This window comes from Rhineura floridana, chromosome 5 (genome assembly GCF_030035675.1).
Source record: "Rhineura floridana isolate rRhiFlo1 chromosome 5, rRhiFlo1.hap2, whole genome shotgun sequence".
Lineage (NCBI taxonomy): Eukaryota > Metazoa > Chordata > Lepidosauria > Squamata > Rhineuridae > Rhineura > Rhineura floridana.
Genome location: NC_084484.1, coordinates 160,202,589 through 160,220,187, shown reverse-complemented (window position 1 = coordinate 160,220,187; position 17,599 = coordinate 160,202,589). Strand labels below are relative to the sequence as shown.

At 40.4% G+C, this 17,599-nt stretch overlaps 1 protein-coding gene across 4 annotated transcripts; it reads right to left on the bottom strand.

The window, feature by feature from the left end:
* Nucleotides 1–217: 217 nt before the first annotated feature.
* On the bottom strand, nt 218–17,599 carry C5H11orf65 (chromosome 5 C11orf65 homolog). 4 transcript variants are annotated; one of them, XM_061628659.1, is made up of 11 exons: nt 17,336–17,596; nt 14,727–14,815; nt 14,406–14,472; nt 13,618–13,735; nt 10,472–10,564; nt 9,841–9,894; nt 7,739–7,939; nt 7,499–7,632; nt 5,540–5,710; nt 5,234–5,289; nt 218–572 (listed from the first exon to the last, which is right to left on the bottom strand). In XM_061628659.1, the coding sequence occupies exons 3-11, from the start codon at nt 14,441–14,443 to the stop codon at nt 472–474; spliced, it is 966 nt and encodes a 321-aa protein (XP_061484643.1). In that variant the 5' UTR covers nt 14,444–14,472; nt 14,727–14,815; nt 17,336–17,596; the 3' UTR covers nt 218–471. The 4 variants fall into 4 exon arrangements, with proteins under 4 accessions (XP_061484643.1, XP_061484644.1, XP_061484646.1 ...); XM_061628660.1 differs by lacking the exon at nt 17,336–17,596 and adding an exon at nt 15,599–15,630; XM_061628662.1 differs by lacking the exon at nt 5,540–5,710 and having other exon boundaries at nt 17,336–17,599.

The window sequence follows — 17,599 nt, the reverse complement described above, 5'->3', positions numbered from 1 at the left end:
TACGTCGCCTAGAGTGGCCGTTAATTCGGCCAGATAGGCGACTCATAAATAAAATTATATTATTATTACATGCAGCACGTGATGCTTCCCTAACGCAGGGTAATTAATGTGCACAAACCCATTCATTTATATTTTAGAGAAGTAGAATTAAAGAGATGCCCTTTGTGTATGTGAATTTAAAAACAATGTATAACCTGCATTTCCAAACGTAATACCATTATTCAAGGTGCTTCACCACCACAAGATTTTTTTAAAACAAGATTTGACTTAAAACTTGTTTGGACTGTGTGTTAATGTGCCAGGACAAATAAGGCTGGCAAATGCACAACACATGAGATAAATAATTCTCTTGTTTTGTTGGTTTTTGTCCCCTGAAGCTTTATCTTGATAGTATAGTAGTAGCTGTAGAACTGTCAGGTATGTTTTGCCACTGAAGTATCTCTTCAATGGTAGAGTGCTTATTGGTGCTGACTATTTCTTTTTATCCACATGTGATTCGACTATTTTCTGGATCGTCTCTGGTATGTTGCATAATTCAGAAGGATTGATCTGTTGTTCACTAAACCGGAAACCTAAAGATTAGAAATGGCATTTATGAAAGTTATATTACACAGATTTTCTTAGGTTTTAAACTAATTCAAATGGACAGTTGTATTCAAAAGACTATTAATAGCTGGTTTATATAGCAGTTAACATAGTAACAGCGATTAGTTAGGGTGTACCCCATTCCACTTTTAACTCAGCTAAGAACTTGCCAAGTGGCCTCACATCCCTAGCGCTCTCTCTCTCAATAATAATATATTGACAATAATACTAGTTATTACACTTACAATGTCACCAAGTACAGACCAACAGTAAAAGTTACTAAAATAATATACGACCATATAGCACCCTGGCAGAAGGTGCTATATAAATAAGGAAAACAAACATGCATTTTTTTAAAAAAATTAAAAGCTCCATCAAATTAATATAAATGGTCTTACTTGCCAAAACCAGTATGTGCACAGGTAATTCAGTTTTCCTTATTTTTTAAAAAAAATAAGCTGGTCAAATTTCCTCAGTAATACCAGCTAACATGGTACAATTATACAGGATAATATAAAATGACATTTTCCAATTGAAATATATATTTCCAAATCTCTCTCTCTATAGTTGTTGCAGTCAAGTTTCTCAGAAAGTTCAATAGTAGTTCCCACAATCATTTTGGGGCTCAATTTCCATCTTTTGCTTTATTTTCTTTTTTTGCTTAGCTAGATTGAGGGGCTACTCAGGTGCATCCCCCAATGTATGATAAGATTAGGCAGGCATTGTGATTGTGGGCTTCTTCCGTCCCCTTCCACTACATGTAGAAATGAATGGCCAAACCAAGGGAACTCTCCTAAACCTGGAAATTTAAGCCCCCAGAGGCTGTATGTTGACAGCAGTTTCAGAATTGAAAACAATCTGACAAGCATCATTTCCTGTGGTACACACTCATACTATTTTTATCCCACTTCAAAAGCCTATATACTACAAGCAAAAATAGGATGAGCAAAAATACCACCAGGAGAATTCCGTCTTCCAAATCACTTTCAACACTGAAACACCTTTGTCTGTCTCCAGCCCAGTGTTAAACAGACTCAACACTGAAGGAATAGCCTACACTGAAATAATCGCAGAATCTCCTGCTTTAGATGTTAATGTCTACACTGAGGAAGACGTGAACAAAATAGCTGCCCCCCAACTAAACTTGCTGCACACATAAGTAATAGGAAAATACTATCCCAACAACCCTTTACTGTGGAGGCAGTTGTCAGATCCATTCCACCCAAAGGTCCCACAGATTAAGAATTAAGCTCAAAATGTACATTGGCCATCAAATGATAGTCTGGATTTGCTCCCTTCCACCACTTATTTCTGTGTCATTGGAGCAGTAGTGAGCAGAGTCATCAAATCATAGAGCTGGAAGGGGCCTATAAGGCCATCAAGTCCAACCTCCTGCTCAATGCAGGAATCCAAATTAAAGCACACCCAACAGGTGGCTCTCCAGCTGCCTCTTGAATGTCTCCAGTGTATGAGAGCCCACCCCATCCCTAGGTAATTGTTTCCATTGTCATACTGGTCTAACAGTCAGGAGGTTTTTCCTGATGTTCATCTGAAATCTGGCTTCCTGCAACTTGAGCCCTAACCCTGCAACTTGAGCCCATTATTATGTGTCCTGTACTGTGGGATGATTAAGAAGAGATCTTGGCCCTCCTCTGTATGGCAACCTGTGTGGCTTTGTTTCCAGTCCCAATCATCCTTGTTGCCCTCTTCTGAACCCATTCCAGTTTGTCTGCACCCTTCTTAAAGTGTAGTGTGCAGCACTGGATACAGTACTCAAGATGACGCCTGGCCAGTGCTGAATAGAGGGGAACCAATACTTCACGCTATTTGGAAACTGTACTTCTGTTAATGCAGCCCAAAATAGCATTTGCCTTTTTTGCAATCACGTCGCACTGTTGGCTCATGTTCAGCTTGTGATCAACAACAATCCCAAGATCCTTCTCGCATGTAGTATTGTTGAGCCAAGTATCCCACATCTTATAACTGTGCACTTGGTTTCTTTTTCCTAGGTGTAGAACTTTGCACGTATTCCTGTCTTCCAAGGTATTAGCAATACCTCCCAATCTTGTATCATCTGCAAATTTGATAAGCATTCCCTGCACCTCCTCAACCAAGTCATTAATAAAAGTGTGCCACCACTCCCCATATGCTCAGAGGCACATGTTACCAAATTCTTCCAAGCTACACAGGAAGTGGATTGGACTGTGAAAGACCAACCCAAATTGTGTTTGTATTTTGACAAATTTGTAGGGCAGTACACTATCTCAGAAAGGAGGTCAGGTCTCCTGTTCCCCTGGTGCATTCACTATAGCTGCCCAATTTCACTGCTTTTTAAAGTTTGATAGAAATATCTGTGGGCTATAGGTACTTTCTTAAACTACAAGATTTTTTGCCTATTAGTGAATTAGAATATCACTTTGTCAAAAGCTTTGCTGAAGTCGAGATACACTGTCCACAGCATCTCCACAGTCTATCAGGGAGGATGGGGGGGGGAGAGTGGAAGATTGTTCTGTTGCACATGAAGAAATCCTAATGCTGACAATATGATCTGCTTAGTGCTACACTGAACACAATCCTGTGTTCCATCAAGAAAACAAACACAATGGGAGAAAACAAGTTATTCAAATCTGAATATCTAGTGCTATTCCTTCTTTTGCAGATCTATGGAAGTATAGGAAATGTACTTCCCAGCACCACTGGGAAACCAATTTCCCTGGCTTCTTGGTTTCCATGGAGAAATGTCCAGGCCTTAAGCCTGAGGTAGCCTTCTCACTGTCTATCCCCACAACCAGCCTTTCTCCACAGCAGCGTAGGTTTAGGGAAGGGAAGCTGTAGCAGGGACAGCTGACATGAGGGTGGGGACAGGTGGCGACACTGAATTCCTAACAGAGCCTAAAATAGACCAAAAATCCTAATAGAGTTCCTGACTACCCTGGACCCTAAGTGATGGCTCAGGCACGCTAAGCCACTATAGAACTTGGTGGCCCTTGACTCAATAAACTGTAAGTTGTTCACATTAAGATCCTGATAATTAAACTATCAAAGATTGCTCTGTTAGGGTACTGAACCACCTCTCATGACTGGTTTGTGTCTATTAGGGTTTGCAGCAGTCTTCCTCAATGTTATGTTCCCAGCTGAAGCTGGACTACAACCCTCAGGGCAACCAATGGTCAGGGATGATAGGAGTTTTAGTTCCAACAACATCTGGAGCCTCTAGTTTGGGGGAGGCTGATTTACAGTATCTGACTGGGAGTAAGATTTGTGACTAGCTGTCCCCCTGACTGAAGTGAATGGAGGAGCCCACTTGCATGGATGCTGTATGTGTATATCAGAACACCTTCAAAGCTATGTAGTTTGAAGCATTAGGTACATTCTAGTAGCCAGTAGTGGTCACTGAAGACACTTGATATCCAATTCAGCCATACCCACAGCAGACCCACTGAAATCAATGGACTTGGGTCTAATTTTAGTATGGGTGGTATTCCATGTTAGATCTACTCAGAGTAGATCCATTGAAGTTACCAAATGTGACCAACTTATGTTCGTTAATTTTAATGGGTCTACTTTGAGTAGGAGGAGAGCCAGTGTGGCGTAGTGGTTAAGGTGTTGGACTACGACCTGGGAGACCAGGGTTCGAATCCCCACACAGCCATGACGTTCATTGGGTGACCTTGGGCCAGTCACTGCCTCTCAGCCTCATGAAAACCCCATTCATAGGGTCGCCATAAGTCGGAATCGTCGAGGGCAGTACATTTACATTTTACTCTGAGTAGGACTTAGCTGAATACAACCCAATGAGATATCTGCCTTTTATGTACAATACTACAGGTTTCTCTCACTTTTCACACTTCACTTCTTACAGGAACAGAACTAGGTTTTCTTTCAACCATGGACGGCAACACATTTGTGCACATACGGCAACAATGAGGATGCTGAAGATGCAATACATTTAAGCAATGTTTCTTTGTTTAACTGCCTTTATAAGTTAAGGCACAGATTATTCAATATGTTTGAAATTTAGGTTTACATGTTTTACAATATTATGAGAAGTCAAGCCACCCTAGGCTCCTGGTGGGAGGAAAGGTGGGATATAAATCAAATAATAAATAAATAAATTATTATTATAATTATTATTATTAGAGTTAGTAGGAGCCGGGGGGGGCAAATTGGAGAGCATCCTGTGACATAAACATTCAAGCTGCAGTTTTTACTGGGGAATCTGTGCAAACCTTTTATGAAATGAAGGGTCTTGCTGAAGAAAAAAGAGATCCACATCATGCATTACACTCTTAAACCATACAATTAGGAGGTTAGGTGATAGGAGGTGGATTCCTGCATTGAGCAGGGGGTTGGACTCGATGGCCTTGTAGGCCCCTTCCAACTCTACTATTCTATGATTCTAAGAGCTGTTCACAGGATTCAGGCTAATTTTAGCCACAGGCATTCATTCAAGGAAATATCCTGTTTGGGTTATACGTTAACTGGAACCATGTTACCACATACTCATATAAACAGCTAACTACATGAAGAGACACCCTTGCAATCTAGGATCACTGCAACAGCCATTCTGCCAGCACTTTCATGTCAATTACAGCAACATTCTAGAAAGTTACACAAAAATTTGCTAGCAAGAGGTAGGGTCCTTTACCTTGGTAGCTGTTGGACATCCTGCTTGTTCCAATTTCTCTCCATCCATTAACATATCTAGGCACAAGAGCATACAATAACAAGGAACATTTTATTTTTCTAAAATGGCTTAATACTTTCAAAAGTATATAACCTGATCAAATGGCTCTATACTAGAGATTTTAAAAATGTTAAAGCCTTTTTGACACCGCCCTGGGAGCTTATTGCTATAGGGCGGTCTAAAAATGTAATAAAATAAAATAAAAATAATAAAATAAATAAATAATTGAGATTTGGAAGAGGAATAAAAGGTCAAATTAAAAATTACTCTTCATAGTTGAGTGCATTTGTCCATTTTAATATTTCATCCACTTCCCATTCCATCACATTATCTATTCCTTCTTTCTCCAGAGTGCCGATTAACCCTTCTGCTGCTCTTTGAATTAAGATCGTTGCACCTGAATCCTTAGTTTTAACTTGCAGACTTTCTCCAAAGTACCTAGGAAACAGGAACATGCATTTTCATTTTACATAGGAATAGCCATCTACTGCCGTGAGAACAGTACGTCCTGTGACACACTTATTATTGCACAAACTCATCATATGTATGAAATGTATACGCTTGCCAGTTTAGGATTACATGAGGGATGGGATGAGACTAGACGGAAATTAAATGTGAAAAGGACAAACAGCAACAATTACCTAAAAGCAAAATAATTACAGTGAACAATTATCTAGACAGTGTTAATGATAACACAAACTTCCTGGAAGGTTGCTCTTCTACTAGTAAAAATCAGTTAAAAATTGTAAAATTAGAATTCAATTAAAACGCCTGCTGGAATTAAAAGGTCTTCAGCATGAATCAGAAGTTCAACAGGGAGGGGGCCTGTCTGACCTCAAGTGGCAAGGAGTTCCATAAAATTGGGCCCACGATACTGAACACATGGCTGTGCATCTGAGCCATGGGGGACCACAAACGGTGACTTCCTGAAGACCTCAGTCATCGCACAGGGATATAAATGAACACTTGGTCCCTGAGGTATCCTGGGCCCAACTCTTAACAGCCTTGTAAATTAGTACAAGAACCTTGAACATGGCCTGGTAGAATATGGGCAAGTTTTTGAGCACAGGAGTTGTTTGCTGGCAACAGTCCCCGTTAACAGCCTAGCAGTAGCATTTTGTACCAGCTGGAGCCTCTGCACCAGCCCAAAGTTAGTCTACATAAAGCACATTGCAATAATTGAGATTATCAATCCATGAACCACTGTGGCCAGACTATATCCGTCCAAATACAGCAGGCCATACTAGCATTAGCTGGTAAAAGGCACTCCTAGCCACTGAGGCTACCTTGGTCTCCAGCAACAGAGATGGATCCAGGAGCACTCCAAACTATGAAGCTATTCTGGATGGGGTTGCACTCCCTCTGAAAGAACAGGTAACTGACCAATCTCCTGGACATGAAAACAACCAACCCACAGTGCCTCTGTCTTCCCAGGGTTCAAGCTCAGTCTATTGTCCCTCATCTAGTTCATGGCTTCACCCAGACAATGGCCCAGATGATGCACAGCCTCTCTACTCTAATGTTACGGAAAAATATGCACATCATCAGCACACTGATGACACGTTGTACCCAAACTCCTAATGACTGCACTCAGTAGTTTCATATAGATGTTAAATAGCATTGGGGGCAAGTTTATACCATGTAATACACTATAGCATAAGAACCATGGAGTCAAAACAGTCTCCCAGTGCTACTTTCTAGACACAACCCTGTAGGTAGGAGCAGAACCACTGTAAAACAGGATCCCTAATACCCATCCCACAGGAGGATACCATGGTCAATAGTATCAAAAGCTGCTGAGAGATCGAGAAGCAGAAGTAGAGTTGCACTCTGCCTGTTCCACTCTCGATACAAATCATCAATCAGGGGGACCAAAGTGGATTCAGTCCCAAATTGCATCCAAACAGATTGAAATGGATCCAAATAATTCATATTCTCCACCCATTTTTCCATCCCAGGTACACCCAAAAAGCCACCATGCTTAGCTAGTAGGATGACTGATTCACAAGTGGTGCAGAACAGAGCCAACAAAACTGACAGAACTATTTAACTTCCAATTCATAGCAAGTCATGCCTAGCTGACCAAATGAATATAGCCTCTGAAGAGAAGGCCTTGATAATGATAATTACTCTTATTTCAGTAGGAATTGCAATAAAAATTATTTAAGGAGATAAAAGAAAAACAGTCCGCTCTTATGTACAACATTTCAAACAGCAGTAGCTTACATTTTTTTCAGCCATTCTATTTTTCTTGTTTTTCTTATTCTTTCTGCTTCTTGTTTCTTCTGAACTTTGCAGTAGTGGAAATCCTTTATTTTGAGGTTGTCTTTAGCAGTTACAGGGTCCAGGGCCTTCCAAAACTGAAATATATCATTTCACCAGTTCACAAACGGTTTCACATTTATAAGAATATTTTGTCTCTTGTCAATGTTTTTGTGGCAAATGAAAATGCTTTTGTTTTCTTACCCTGAGGGAAAGTAGTCTCCAGCCATTATTCTCTATGCGTTTGTACCAGTCTCTACGGTCTTCGCAGATTTGTTTCTGGAGTTTTCCTGCTTGCCCCATTTTGGCTAAAGGCTTTGTGTAGTCTTTGGGACTGTTTGCACATATATCCACAATAGGTCTGTGGGTAAATATTTTGTAATATATGCTTGGAGGAAACTTCAGCTGCAGAGAAATATTCAATTTTAAAATGAGAAATCTGAAAAATATGGTGATTATTGCTGCATTTTTTAAGTGTGCAAAAAAGTTTTTTTAAAAATTTTCTAGGTATCTCTCTTCTAATAAACTGTCATTACATTTACTTCAAAGTACTTCAATTCCTCTCTCTTCCTCTCTAAAATAAACTGGAAGAAGACTGGATTCTTCCCCCCCCCAAAAAAAACCCCTTACATTTATGCCTCATGAAGGAAATCATTATTATTCTCATTTTACAGACTGGAGAACTAAGACTAACAGAAAGTAACCCTGCTTTCAACTTTACTTCGAACAGTTCAACTGAGCAGAAACAACAAGTGGCCCTCTTCTTTCCAGGCTGTTATACGTCATACTGCCATTAGGGATTGCTAGGCTAAAATCCTTCTCCCTGACACATTGGCCATCCATGTACAGGGAGATTTCTTTTCAAGTGAGAGTATTAAAATATTCACCTCCACCTGCAAGCAGAAGAGCAGCAGCTCAGGAGGGCTATACCACATCTGCACATTTGAACTGGATTAAGATCAACCAGTACATCAGACATTCTGCATGGACGTAACTGTTTACATAGTTCCGTTTCAAGTTTTCCTACAAAGTTTTGTATACAAAACCATGTGACAGGCATTAAGAGTTTTTGTCACACAGAAGCCTCTCATTGTTTGTATAAAGGGCAACACAGATATGCATATTTGTCTAGTGTGAAGCAGCTTTGTATCATATATATTGGGGGAGTCTGACTGAACTTAAGAGGAAACACAGCTGCGTCTATACAAGTCTACCAGGCCTGTGAAACCTTCAGTCCTTGGTAATCATGTCCTATTAGAGATAACATCTTTTCTGGATTGCTTCTTCCATGTATGATAAAAAGGGGCATAACACAGTGACTAGGGGTGTGAGCAGAGAGCATCCCCTTTCTGTCATATGGGGGTAATAATACTGACTTGCTTTACAGCCTTGTTTTAAGATTTTGAGTGTTCAAAACACCTCAGCAAAGAACAATATAAATGCTAAATGTTATTTATTAACCTCTGGTTACGATGGGTGTGACGGATGGGGAACCTCTGGCCCTCCAATTTCCATCAGCCCAAACCAGCATGGCTAACGGTCAGGGATGCTGGTAGTCCAGCAACATCTACAGGGTCACAGGATTTCCAATTTAATGCACTAAATTGAAAGACCAAACACTCTCATTGACAACAGACCAGGCTTCAGGAAGCTTTCTGTTTAGATGGATTTAGGTCCGTAACTGTTGCAGCCAAGTCTAAAAGCCCTGACTTTGTCCATTTACACTAGGGATGAGGGACTCAAGCCTAATGAAAACAGACTTGGAATTATTAAATTATGATTATTAAAATTATGATTATTAATCACCTTCCACCTCTGTCCCAAGGCAATGTACAAAATAAAAATAGCTAAAACATTACAAAACAGCACAAAAAACAGATGTGTTTTAAAAATATGCAGAATGAAATATGTAAAATATTTTTCATAAATAGTATTTGCACTTTTGACATTCATCCAAATCCGGGGCAAGGAACCCTTTTCAGCCCAAGGGCTACATTCCATTCTGGGCAATCTTCCCAGGCCCTTGTACCACTGGTGGGCCCAGCAACTAATGTTAATTTTAGACTAGAGTAGTATACAGTACACTAGTTTCTACACACACCCCTCTCCATTTTCCATTCACCAAAGAGGCATTATCAGAGTTCAAGGATACATTCCAGCCAGGCAAAAACACTCAAAGGAGGTGCAAAGCAGAACCAGTGAGGGGCACAGCCTGGGAAGAGTTACAAGAGCCAGATAGAGAGGTCTAGAGGGTTGCATTTGGCCAATACTCCTGTGACTCCCCACCCGATCTAATTTATACTTACCCCACCTAGTCTGAATCTGATATGAATCCCTGCTGCAGAATCTAAAAGTTCTGCCTGTAACCAAAGGAAAGTGATTATGACACTTCATTTCTTGTTAGGCCTTTGGAGAACAGATCTATCAAACCTCTCTACGGGTTGTAGACTATTGCTTACCTGCCAATCCCTCTTAAATCCTGATTTCTGCTTTGCAATTTCTTATTCTAGTCAGTTAATAATTATTTGGAGTCCTAGCTTACAGCACATTAAGGCGGCAACCCTATACCTACTCACCTGAAGAAATTGACTAGAAGAATTAGCCTGAAGTGACATAAAGCGAGTTCTTCATTGACATCTCAAAACTATGGCTAGCAAGATAGGGCAGAAGGATGGGCAGGTAAGCAAACAGGTTTTAAAATATTTATTGGCAAAGTTCACATACCACATTAAGGCTGCAGTCATATACCTACACACCTAGAAGTAATCCCTATTGAACACATGTACAGGATTGTTCTGTAAAATGCATTAAATGGGTCAACTGGTGTTAAAGCTGGGAGTTTCATAGTAACAGACACAGTTAATACTGGTATTATACTGTATAAATGGTAGTTAAAGAATGAAGTTAAAACATTATCTTCATCAGTCTAACCCTTACCTCTCTTGGATCGATGAACCTCATCAGATGAGAAGGTTCTCCGCATTGTTTAAAGCCTATTAGTTCTTTATAGTAGTCAAACACACCAATATCCTGGCCACAAGAGGTAAATACAGTTCAGTTATAGTAATCTTGCCACATTTGGGGCATTTTACATCACATCATGGTCAAATTCCTACACAAACACCAGATTAAGGGAACTTGTGCAGCACAAGGAGGTAAGCAATGAATGGGCTTTGAAGCAGATTCAATGTATATATGTGTGTAGAAAAGCTTGTGAATAATTATTTATTTTTAAAATAAGCTCAAAGGCCAATACACCTGACCAAGAAATTGGCCTTACCCCTGCCTTACCCATTCTGTATATACATTTTCCACCTACCCATAGTCAAGGTGTACACAGCAAACCTGTTCCCAAGCAGTTCACCACAAGCTCAATCCATTTGAGGAAGCAGAAAATGGCTACACAGACAGGGAAGGGTCTAATTTTTCACCACCACACTGATAGCTTATGATGGTTATCCATTCTAGTTGCTTAATTTTTAAAAATAGTTATTTATATACCACTTTTCTTCCAAGGAGTTTAAGGTGGTGTAAACAGTTCTCCCCTGCATTTTATCTTCACATCAATTATGTTGGTCAGAGTGTGACTGGCCCAAGGTCACCCAGTGAGTGTCACTCATTTTACTAACAAATGTTATGAAACAATGCATTTCTAAAAAAAGGAAAAAAAATTCCACACACAAATACAGTTGTAGAAGTTTTCTACCTCACAGCAGTCCATTTTTAGTTAAAATTTATGGAACTAGATAATAGTACAGTAGTTTTTAGACTTTGTAATTTTGGGGAATCCTTATCATATCAATGTCTTCCAAGGAAAACACTTGCTCTTTTGCTATGGAATCGCATGAGTTGCATTCAATTAAGTCCTACTCAAAGTCACTGAAATTAATGAACCTAACTCATGTCTATTAACTTAAATGGGTCTACTATGACTAGAACTAGAATTTAATACCACCCCGTAAAGAATTCTGGGGCAGGTTCAAGAATGCACGTTGTGGTTCTAACATTCCATGCAGCAGTTACAGTAGAGCCCCACTTTTCAGCGGCCTGCTTCTCGGCGTACTGCTAATATGGCGGTTAAAATTAGAGTAAGTCCCCACTCATACAGTGCTTGTTCTGCTTTTACGATGTTTTTTGGGTGTTGGGCGCCATTTTATTGAAGGAGTTCCGCTTTTCGGCAGGTTTCGCTTTTAGGTGGGTCTAGAAAATAAAATCCATGTATTGGATGCTTTCATTGCAAATATAAATAGGAGTAATAGCAGTTTAGTAACTCAGAAGCTGAGAGAGACTCCTTACTCTCCTCCATCTGGAATGTTGATTTATATTGCGTGTTTTAATGTACAAAATGATTTATATTTTTTAAATTTTGGTAACCCTTTCAAAAGCACTTTGTGTTAAGAAACAGACATTTTTATTTTACCAAGTGGGACACTGAGGCCAAAAATGACCGTAGGTTTTTGCACAAGGGGAAGCCCACAGCTCAACAGTAGTGCATATTTTTGGCATATAGCACATGCTAAGTTTCATTCTGGCATCTCCAATTAAAAGGGCCAGATAGATTTCTCTGTTCCAAACGGCATGAGGGCTATAACCCAATAGAAGACAATGCTAGTGTAAATGGACACATAAGAGTCCCTTCAGACTGGTGTTTCATTGCGGATATATTGTAAAACACGTTGTTGACACAATAATCATGTATTAGTAATGGATTTATTCTGCTTTATTTGTTCGGCAATGCATCTCAAATGCTACCACATTATTACTGCCCAGAGAGGCTATAACACAACAAAGGCAGGACAAAAATAAACTACAACATTTGTGGTATTAAAAGGGTTATGGAATGTCAACAAGAAATTATAGGATATGCACTGATTGAAAACGAAACAGCATGACCACCCCAGAGCATTTGCAGGTGCAAACAGTTGTGAAAATGAGGGATTGCATTACAGTCATGACCACAAATCATGAATGTATGATAAAAAGGATGAGTGGAGGGGCCCTCTATCTGGGATGATACAGGGCAGTTTCTTATGTTCCTGACATTTGTTTGCAGTTAGGTCATTTATAATGGGAATATAAAGATTACATGGACTGGAATGTACACTTGACTGGGTAGTCAAAGCCTGGACTGCTGGGCAAGCAGAGAGGCCTGATGCAAATCTACTGCCCCTTGCCAACTCTCTGCAGCTATTGCACCTTCCAAGCTTGATGGGGGCAGGGAGTCTGCTTTGGGTGAAATCACACACACACACCTCTAAGCTTCAGACTGGAATGGGAAGCAGGGGATTTTTGAGTCATGGGTGACAACAGTCTTTGGCTTGCCCAAATCAGTCAGAAAGCTAATAAATATGTAAGAATCTGAACCATTGGGCTGGGATCCTCAGACCTTATTATTTATTACATTTTTATCCTTCACCTTCATCACATATGTACACAAGCATTTAAAGATACATGCACACATGTATATAACATCCACACTCTGTGTTAGCTGTGTGGTCATCACCGCACACAACACATTTGCCAACAGAATGCAGAGCTAGACTCAGAATTGATCCATTAAGGGTCAAACAATGTTACATTAACAATGTGAAAGCAACTAACATGTGCAGATTTTGACAGGTAAAAAGCAAGTGCAGAGGAATGGAACTTCCCTTTCAGGGCTAAGGTCGGTTACAGTGTTTATATGATTTCCTTAGGACCATGATTGGGGAGGAAGGACTAAGTCCCCCTCCCTACTGTCCTAATCCTGTTCAAGGACCCCTTGGATGCTATTTATATTTCAAAAACAACATGTGAATTGCTTTTGCACAGTTTTCTAAGCTATAGTTTAACCCTAAGTTACAGGAATACCTATCTGTCTGACAAGTTGTAGTGGAGTCTATAATATAGAAAAACACAGAAAAACCATACTTGGACAACCACAGAAGGAGAATATTCCAGGTAAAGCAAGGGTATGCCTCCAAGAATTGCATCAGGGCCCACCTTGCAGGTTTTACATTTGCAGGCCACCAAATAAATTCCTTGCATTATTCTGGAGAGAGAACTGAAAACTCAAATTTTTCGAAGTAGCATTTCCAACTTACGAGCCATCTTCTCCAGGCTCTCTGAATACTAGTTGCTGCTCGAGTTTGTTTTCCATGCTGCTCACTGACATATAATTCTATGAAAGCCTCCCCTTGAGGCACACGTTTTGAGGATTTCCTGAAAAAAAATTGTTGTAAGAAATATCATTTAAACTATTCCCAATTTATTGTTTTCATAATCTTTTCAGAGGTCTGCTCGTTAAAAAAAGTATGCAAGATAAAGGCAAAGATTGATTATCATGTCTATTATCAGAATTGTCATGAGGGAAAATTGCTGCCTGATGCATTTCCCTTTTAGGCAAAGTATGAACAAAAAAACACAAAGGATAACTTTTATATAGCTTCTGCAGAAAATCATGAAAACTTTAATTAGAAGCAAAAATAAAATGCGCCCTAAAATGAGGGACGCTAATAAGTAATAAATGCTGGTGGCTTTGATAAACAAAATAACCATAATAGAGAAGAATACGTATGTAAACTCTTTGTACTTGTAAGTTTAAAAAACCCACAATAACAACAACATACACTCTTTCCCACCATTTTATCACAATAATAGCATTCAGGAGTGATGCACTGAACGTAAAGAGCCTTCATGCAACTTGATCCTCTGTATTATTTACTCAACTAATTTCCAGTGAGTTCAATGGTACTTACATACTATGCACGCTTATCCAGAAGTAAGACCAACTGAATACAGTAGAGCTTACCTCTGAGTAAACATGAACAGAATCAAGCTGTTAGTCTGTTATGTATTAGGTATGTGTGAATCTTTCCGTTTACAGCCTTACCCACGTTTACGTGTGCCTTTGATGGGTTTCTTTTCCATTGAAGAAATTCGCTTGGCCCTGGAATATTCTATACAAAGAATCAATAGCATGGATTATTGTGGCTGTTCAAGACCAAAACAAGGGCTTGCTATTCATTTCCCAAACTTTAATCAAACTAATTACACGTATTAAATGAAGAATGAAGTTGGGAAAATAGTGGTTGTCTTCTATACACTACTAATTTTCATTCATACATGTAGATAAAATTGCTGGGCCAGCAAAAAGTTTTTTTTGTTTTTTTTTATAAAGATGAACCAAAGTTGCCATGTACAGACCACTTACTCTATATAACAGGATCCCTGGCGTTCTTCACAGACTTCAGTGAATCTTCAGTAAGAGTTCTCAGACTATGTAGCTTACAAATCACAGCCCTAATTTACAAAGGGAACAAAACTAGATTAGAATAAAAATAAAAAACCCTGCAGTGATTTGTTTAAATGAAGATAAAGATGGTTTGAGAGACATGCCTGCTAGATTGCATCCAAAGTGCTTAATAATTCTGGAAACAATTGAAGAAAATGTTAAACCATGTCCTATTTACATATAGATTGAAAATGAAATGGACTGCCGTCAATTTGATCCTGACTTATGGCGACCCTATGAATAGGCTTTCATGGTAAGCGGTATTCATAGGTGGTTTACCATTGCCTTCCTCTGAGGCTGAGAGGTAGCAACTGGCCCAAGATCACCCAGTGAGCTTCATGGCTGTGTGGGGATTCGAACTCTGGTCTCCCAAGTCATACTCCAACACTCTAACCCAGCCTTTCCCAACCAGTGTGCCTCCAGATGTTGCTGGACTACAATTCCCATCTTTCCTGACCATTGGCAATGCTGGCTGAGGCTGATGGAGTTGTGGTCCAGCAACATCTGGAGGCACACTGGTTGGGAAAGGCTGCTCTACCCACTACACCACACTGGCTCTCACATATAGATTAGGTGGCTGTAAATGTGCTCTGCATCTGGAGCTGCCCTTGAAGATGGTTTGGAAACTTCAACTGGTTAAAATGAATCCAAGGGATCATATTAGTTCTATATTGAACCATCTCCGTTGGCAACCAGTATATATTGGCCTCAATTCAAACTTCTCTTTTTTTCAGCTTTAAAGGTCAGTCTGAAAGCAGGATACCTTAAGAATGGTCGTCTCCCATACATACCAGCTCAAACATTAAAATCAGCTTCAGAGATGTTGCTCTGTTTCCCTGGCACTGGGTGTGGAATAGGAAAACAAAAATGAGAGGCTATTTTTGGTTATGGTGCCAAAACTTTGGAATACCTTGAGAGGAGCTTGCATGGCTCCATCTTTAATTACTTTCAGGCAAGCAGCGAAGACTATTTTCTTTCAGTGAGCTTTTAGCCCTTTTTATTGACATTTTTAATCTATGCTTTGCTGTCTTGCTTTCATTTGTTGTTTTATATCTTGATGGTGTTTATCTGTATTTTACACTTTGTAAGCCACTCTGATTATCTTTTAGATTGAAAAGCAGGGTAAAATGTTTGGATTTTTAAATGTTTATTGTAAGCCCCTCTAAAAACAATTGCATGTTTTGAAAATAAGGTGGGTCACTCCACCCTCCCTGGGAGAAATGATCCTTTCCATAGGAACATAGGAAGCTGCCTTATACCAAGTCAGACCACTAGTCCGTCTACCTCAATATCGCCTGCACTGATTGGCTGCAGCTCTTCATGGACATGTAGGGAAAGGCACAAATGTACAAACCAGTCACTCTATATAATAGGGCCCCTACTGAACCTGGAACAAAGGAGTTAGTTGCTTTATCACTGAGCTATAACCCTTTCCTTTTCTTTGATCTGGAGGCAATGTCTCCAAATTTCCAGTATAGGTGCTGCTACTTGGGGTTGTTTGGGGGCAAGGGAAAGATACAAGTCCCTTTTGACTTGAGAAAACACGGATCCCTCTCTGGGAAACCACTGTCACCAGGAGGATGTTTTAAAGAGCAAAAATGCATAAACAAAGCAGAGTGCTTCCAGACAGTGGTTAATGTTATAAACACATCCAGATATCACAAAAAAGTCATTGTACACTTCCAGATCATCGCTATGTTCAGGTGGGATTCAATCACTTACTGGAAAATTCAGTTGTGCAATTAAAGCTGATTTAGCACTCTTGAACAAAAACAGGACTTTTTGCAATGTGAAAAGTGATGGGAACATGCACTGGAAAGGGTGGTATAACAATTGTTTGAAGCAGCATCACTTAACCTCCGCGCAAACGAATCATAATGAAGGCTCAATAAATAGGCAACGTTGTCAAACCTCTCTGCAAACAACATGTGCTCCATAAAGAGGTCTGAAAGCACTTTATGACATGTGGACGGTGCAAAAACAACACACACGATTAAACACCCATCTGGAAGCGCCCTTCCTCACCTGGGCGTGCCTCCCCGTCCTCTCAAAAAAATGTCTGAAATGCTGGACAGGAAACCCCACCGAAAGTCAAGAAGCCCCACAACACGCACAGGCCCGTAGCCAGCCGAAATATTTGGGAGCCGGGGGGGGTGCACAAAAAAACGGTGTGGCCAGAATTTATTTTCTGTAATAAATTTCATTATTTTATGGGGGGAAATTAAGAGGGCACCCCCCCCAGGTACGGGCCTACACAAATACACACAGCTCGAATCTGGGTAAAAAGCAGACACAATCGATGTGCGTGCGTGTGCAAATATCTCTTGCGCTTCTACTGTAAAGTAGTATGTATGTCAACACTTTCTGCAATACTTCCCCCCAACCCTGCTTTTGCACCCCATGAAGGTGGGGCGAGATTCCATTTTCCCTTCTCGGAGCCTGCCTCGGTCCAGTGCCACGTCCTAAGCGCACGAGATGCCCACAATAGCCTTCTTCCCCCCGACCTCACCACACCAGTCCGCTTTTACCCTCAGCTCCAGAGCGAGGCGAATCTTCGCCGGCGGCGGAGCGTTTCTTGGTTGCCATAGTAACACCGAAGGCTTCGGCCTAGCGTCTTCCCGTTGGGAAATCACGGATTGGGGGAGAGGAGTCCCCTGGTTGGAAGAGGGAGGGGCCTGCGGAGCAGCAAAAGCAAAGTTCCTTCAGATAGGCTCGGAAGCACTCCACGGGAAATCTCATGTTAACCTGAGTAGATTTAATCGGAAAGTAAACCCCGCTCAGTTCCGTGCGGC

Excerpts from the sequence above, each read along its gene's own strand:
- C5H11orf65 (XM_061628659.1), bottom strand. The coding sequence starts at position 14,443 with ATGGAAAAGAAACCCATCAAAGGCACACGTAAACGTGG. Across the intron at positions 10,565-13,617 it reads GAGCCTGGAGAAGATGGCTC|GATATTGGTGTGTTTGACTA; the intron begins GTAAGTTGGAAA and ends TCTTGTGGCCAG. Across the intron at positions 5,711-7,498 it reads ATAGAATGGCTGAAAAAAAT|GTACTTTGGAGAAAGTCTGC; the intron begins GTAAGCTACTGC and ends CCTGTTTCCTAG.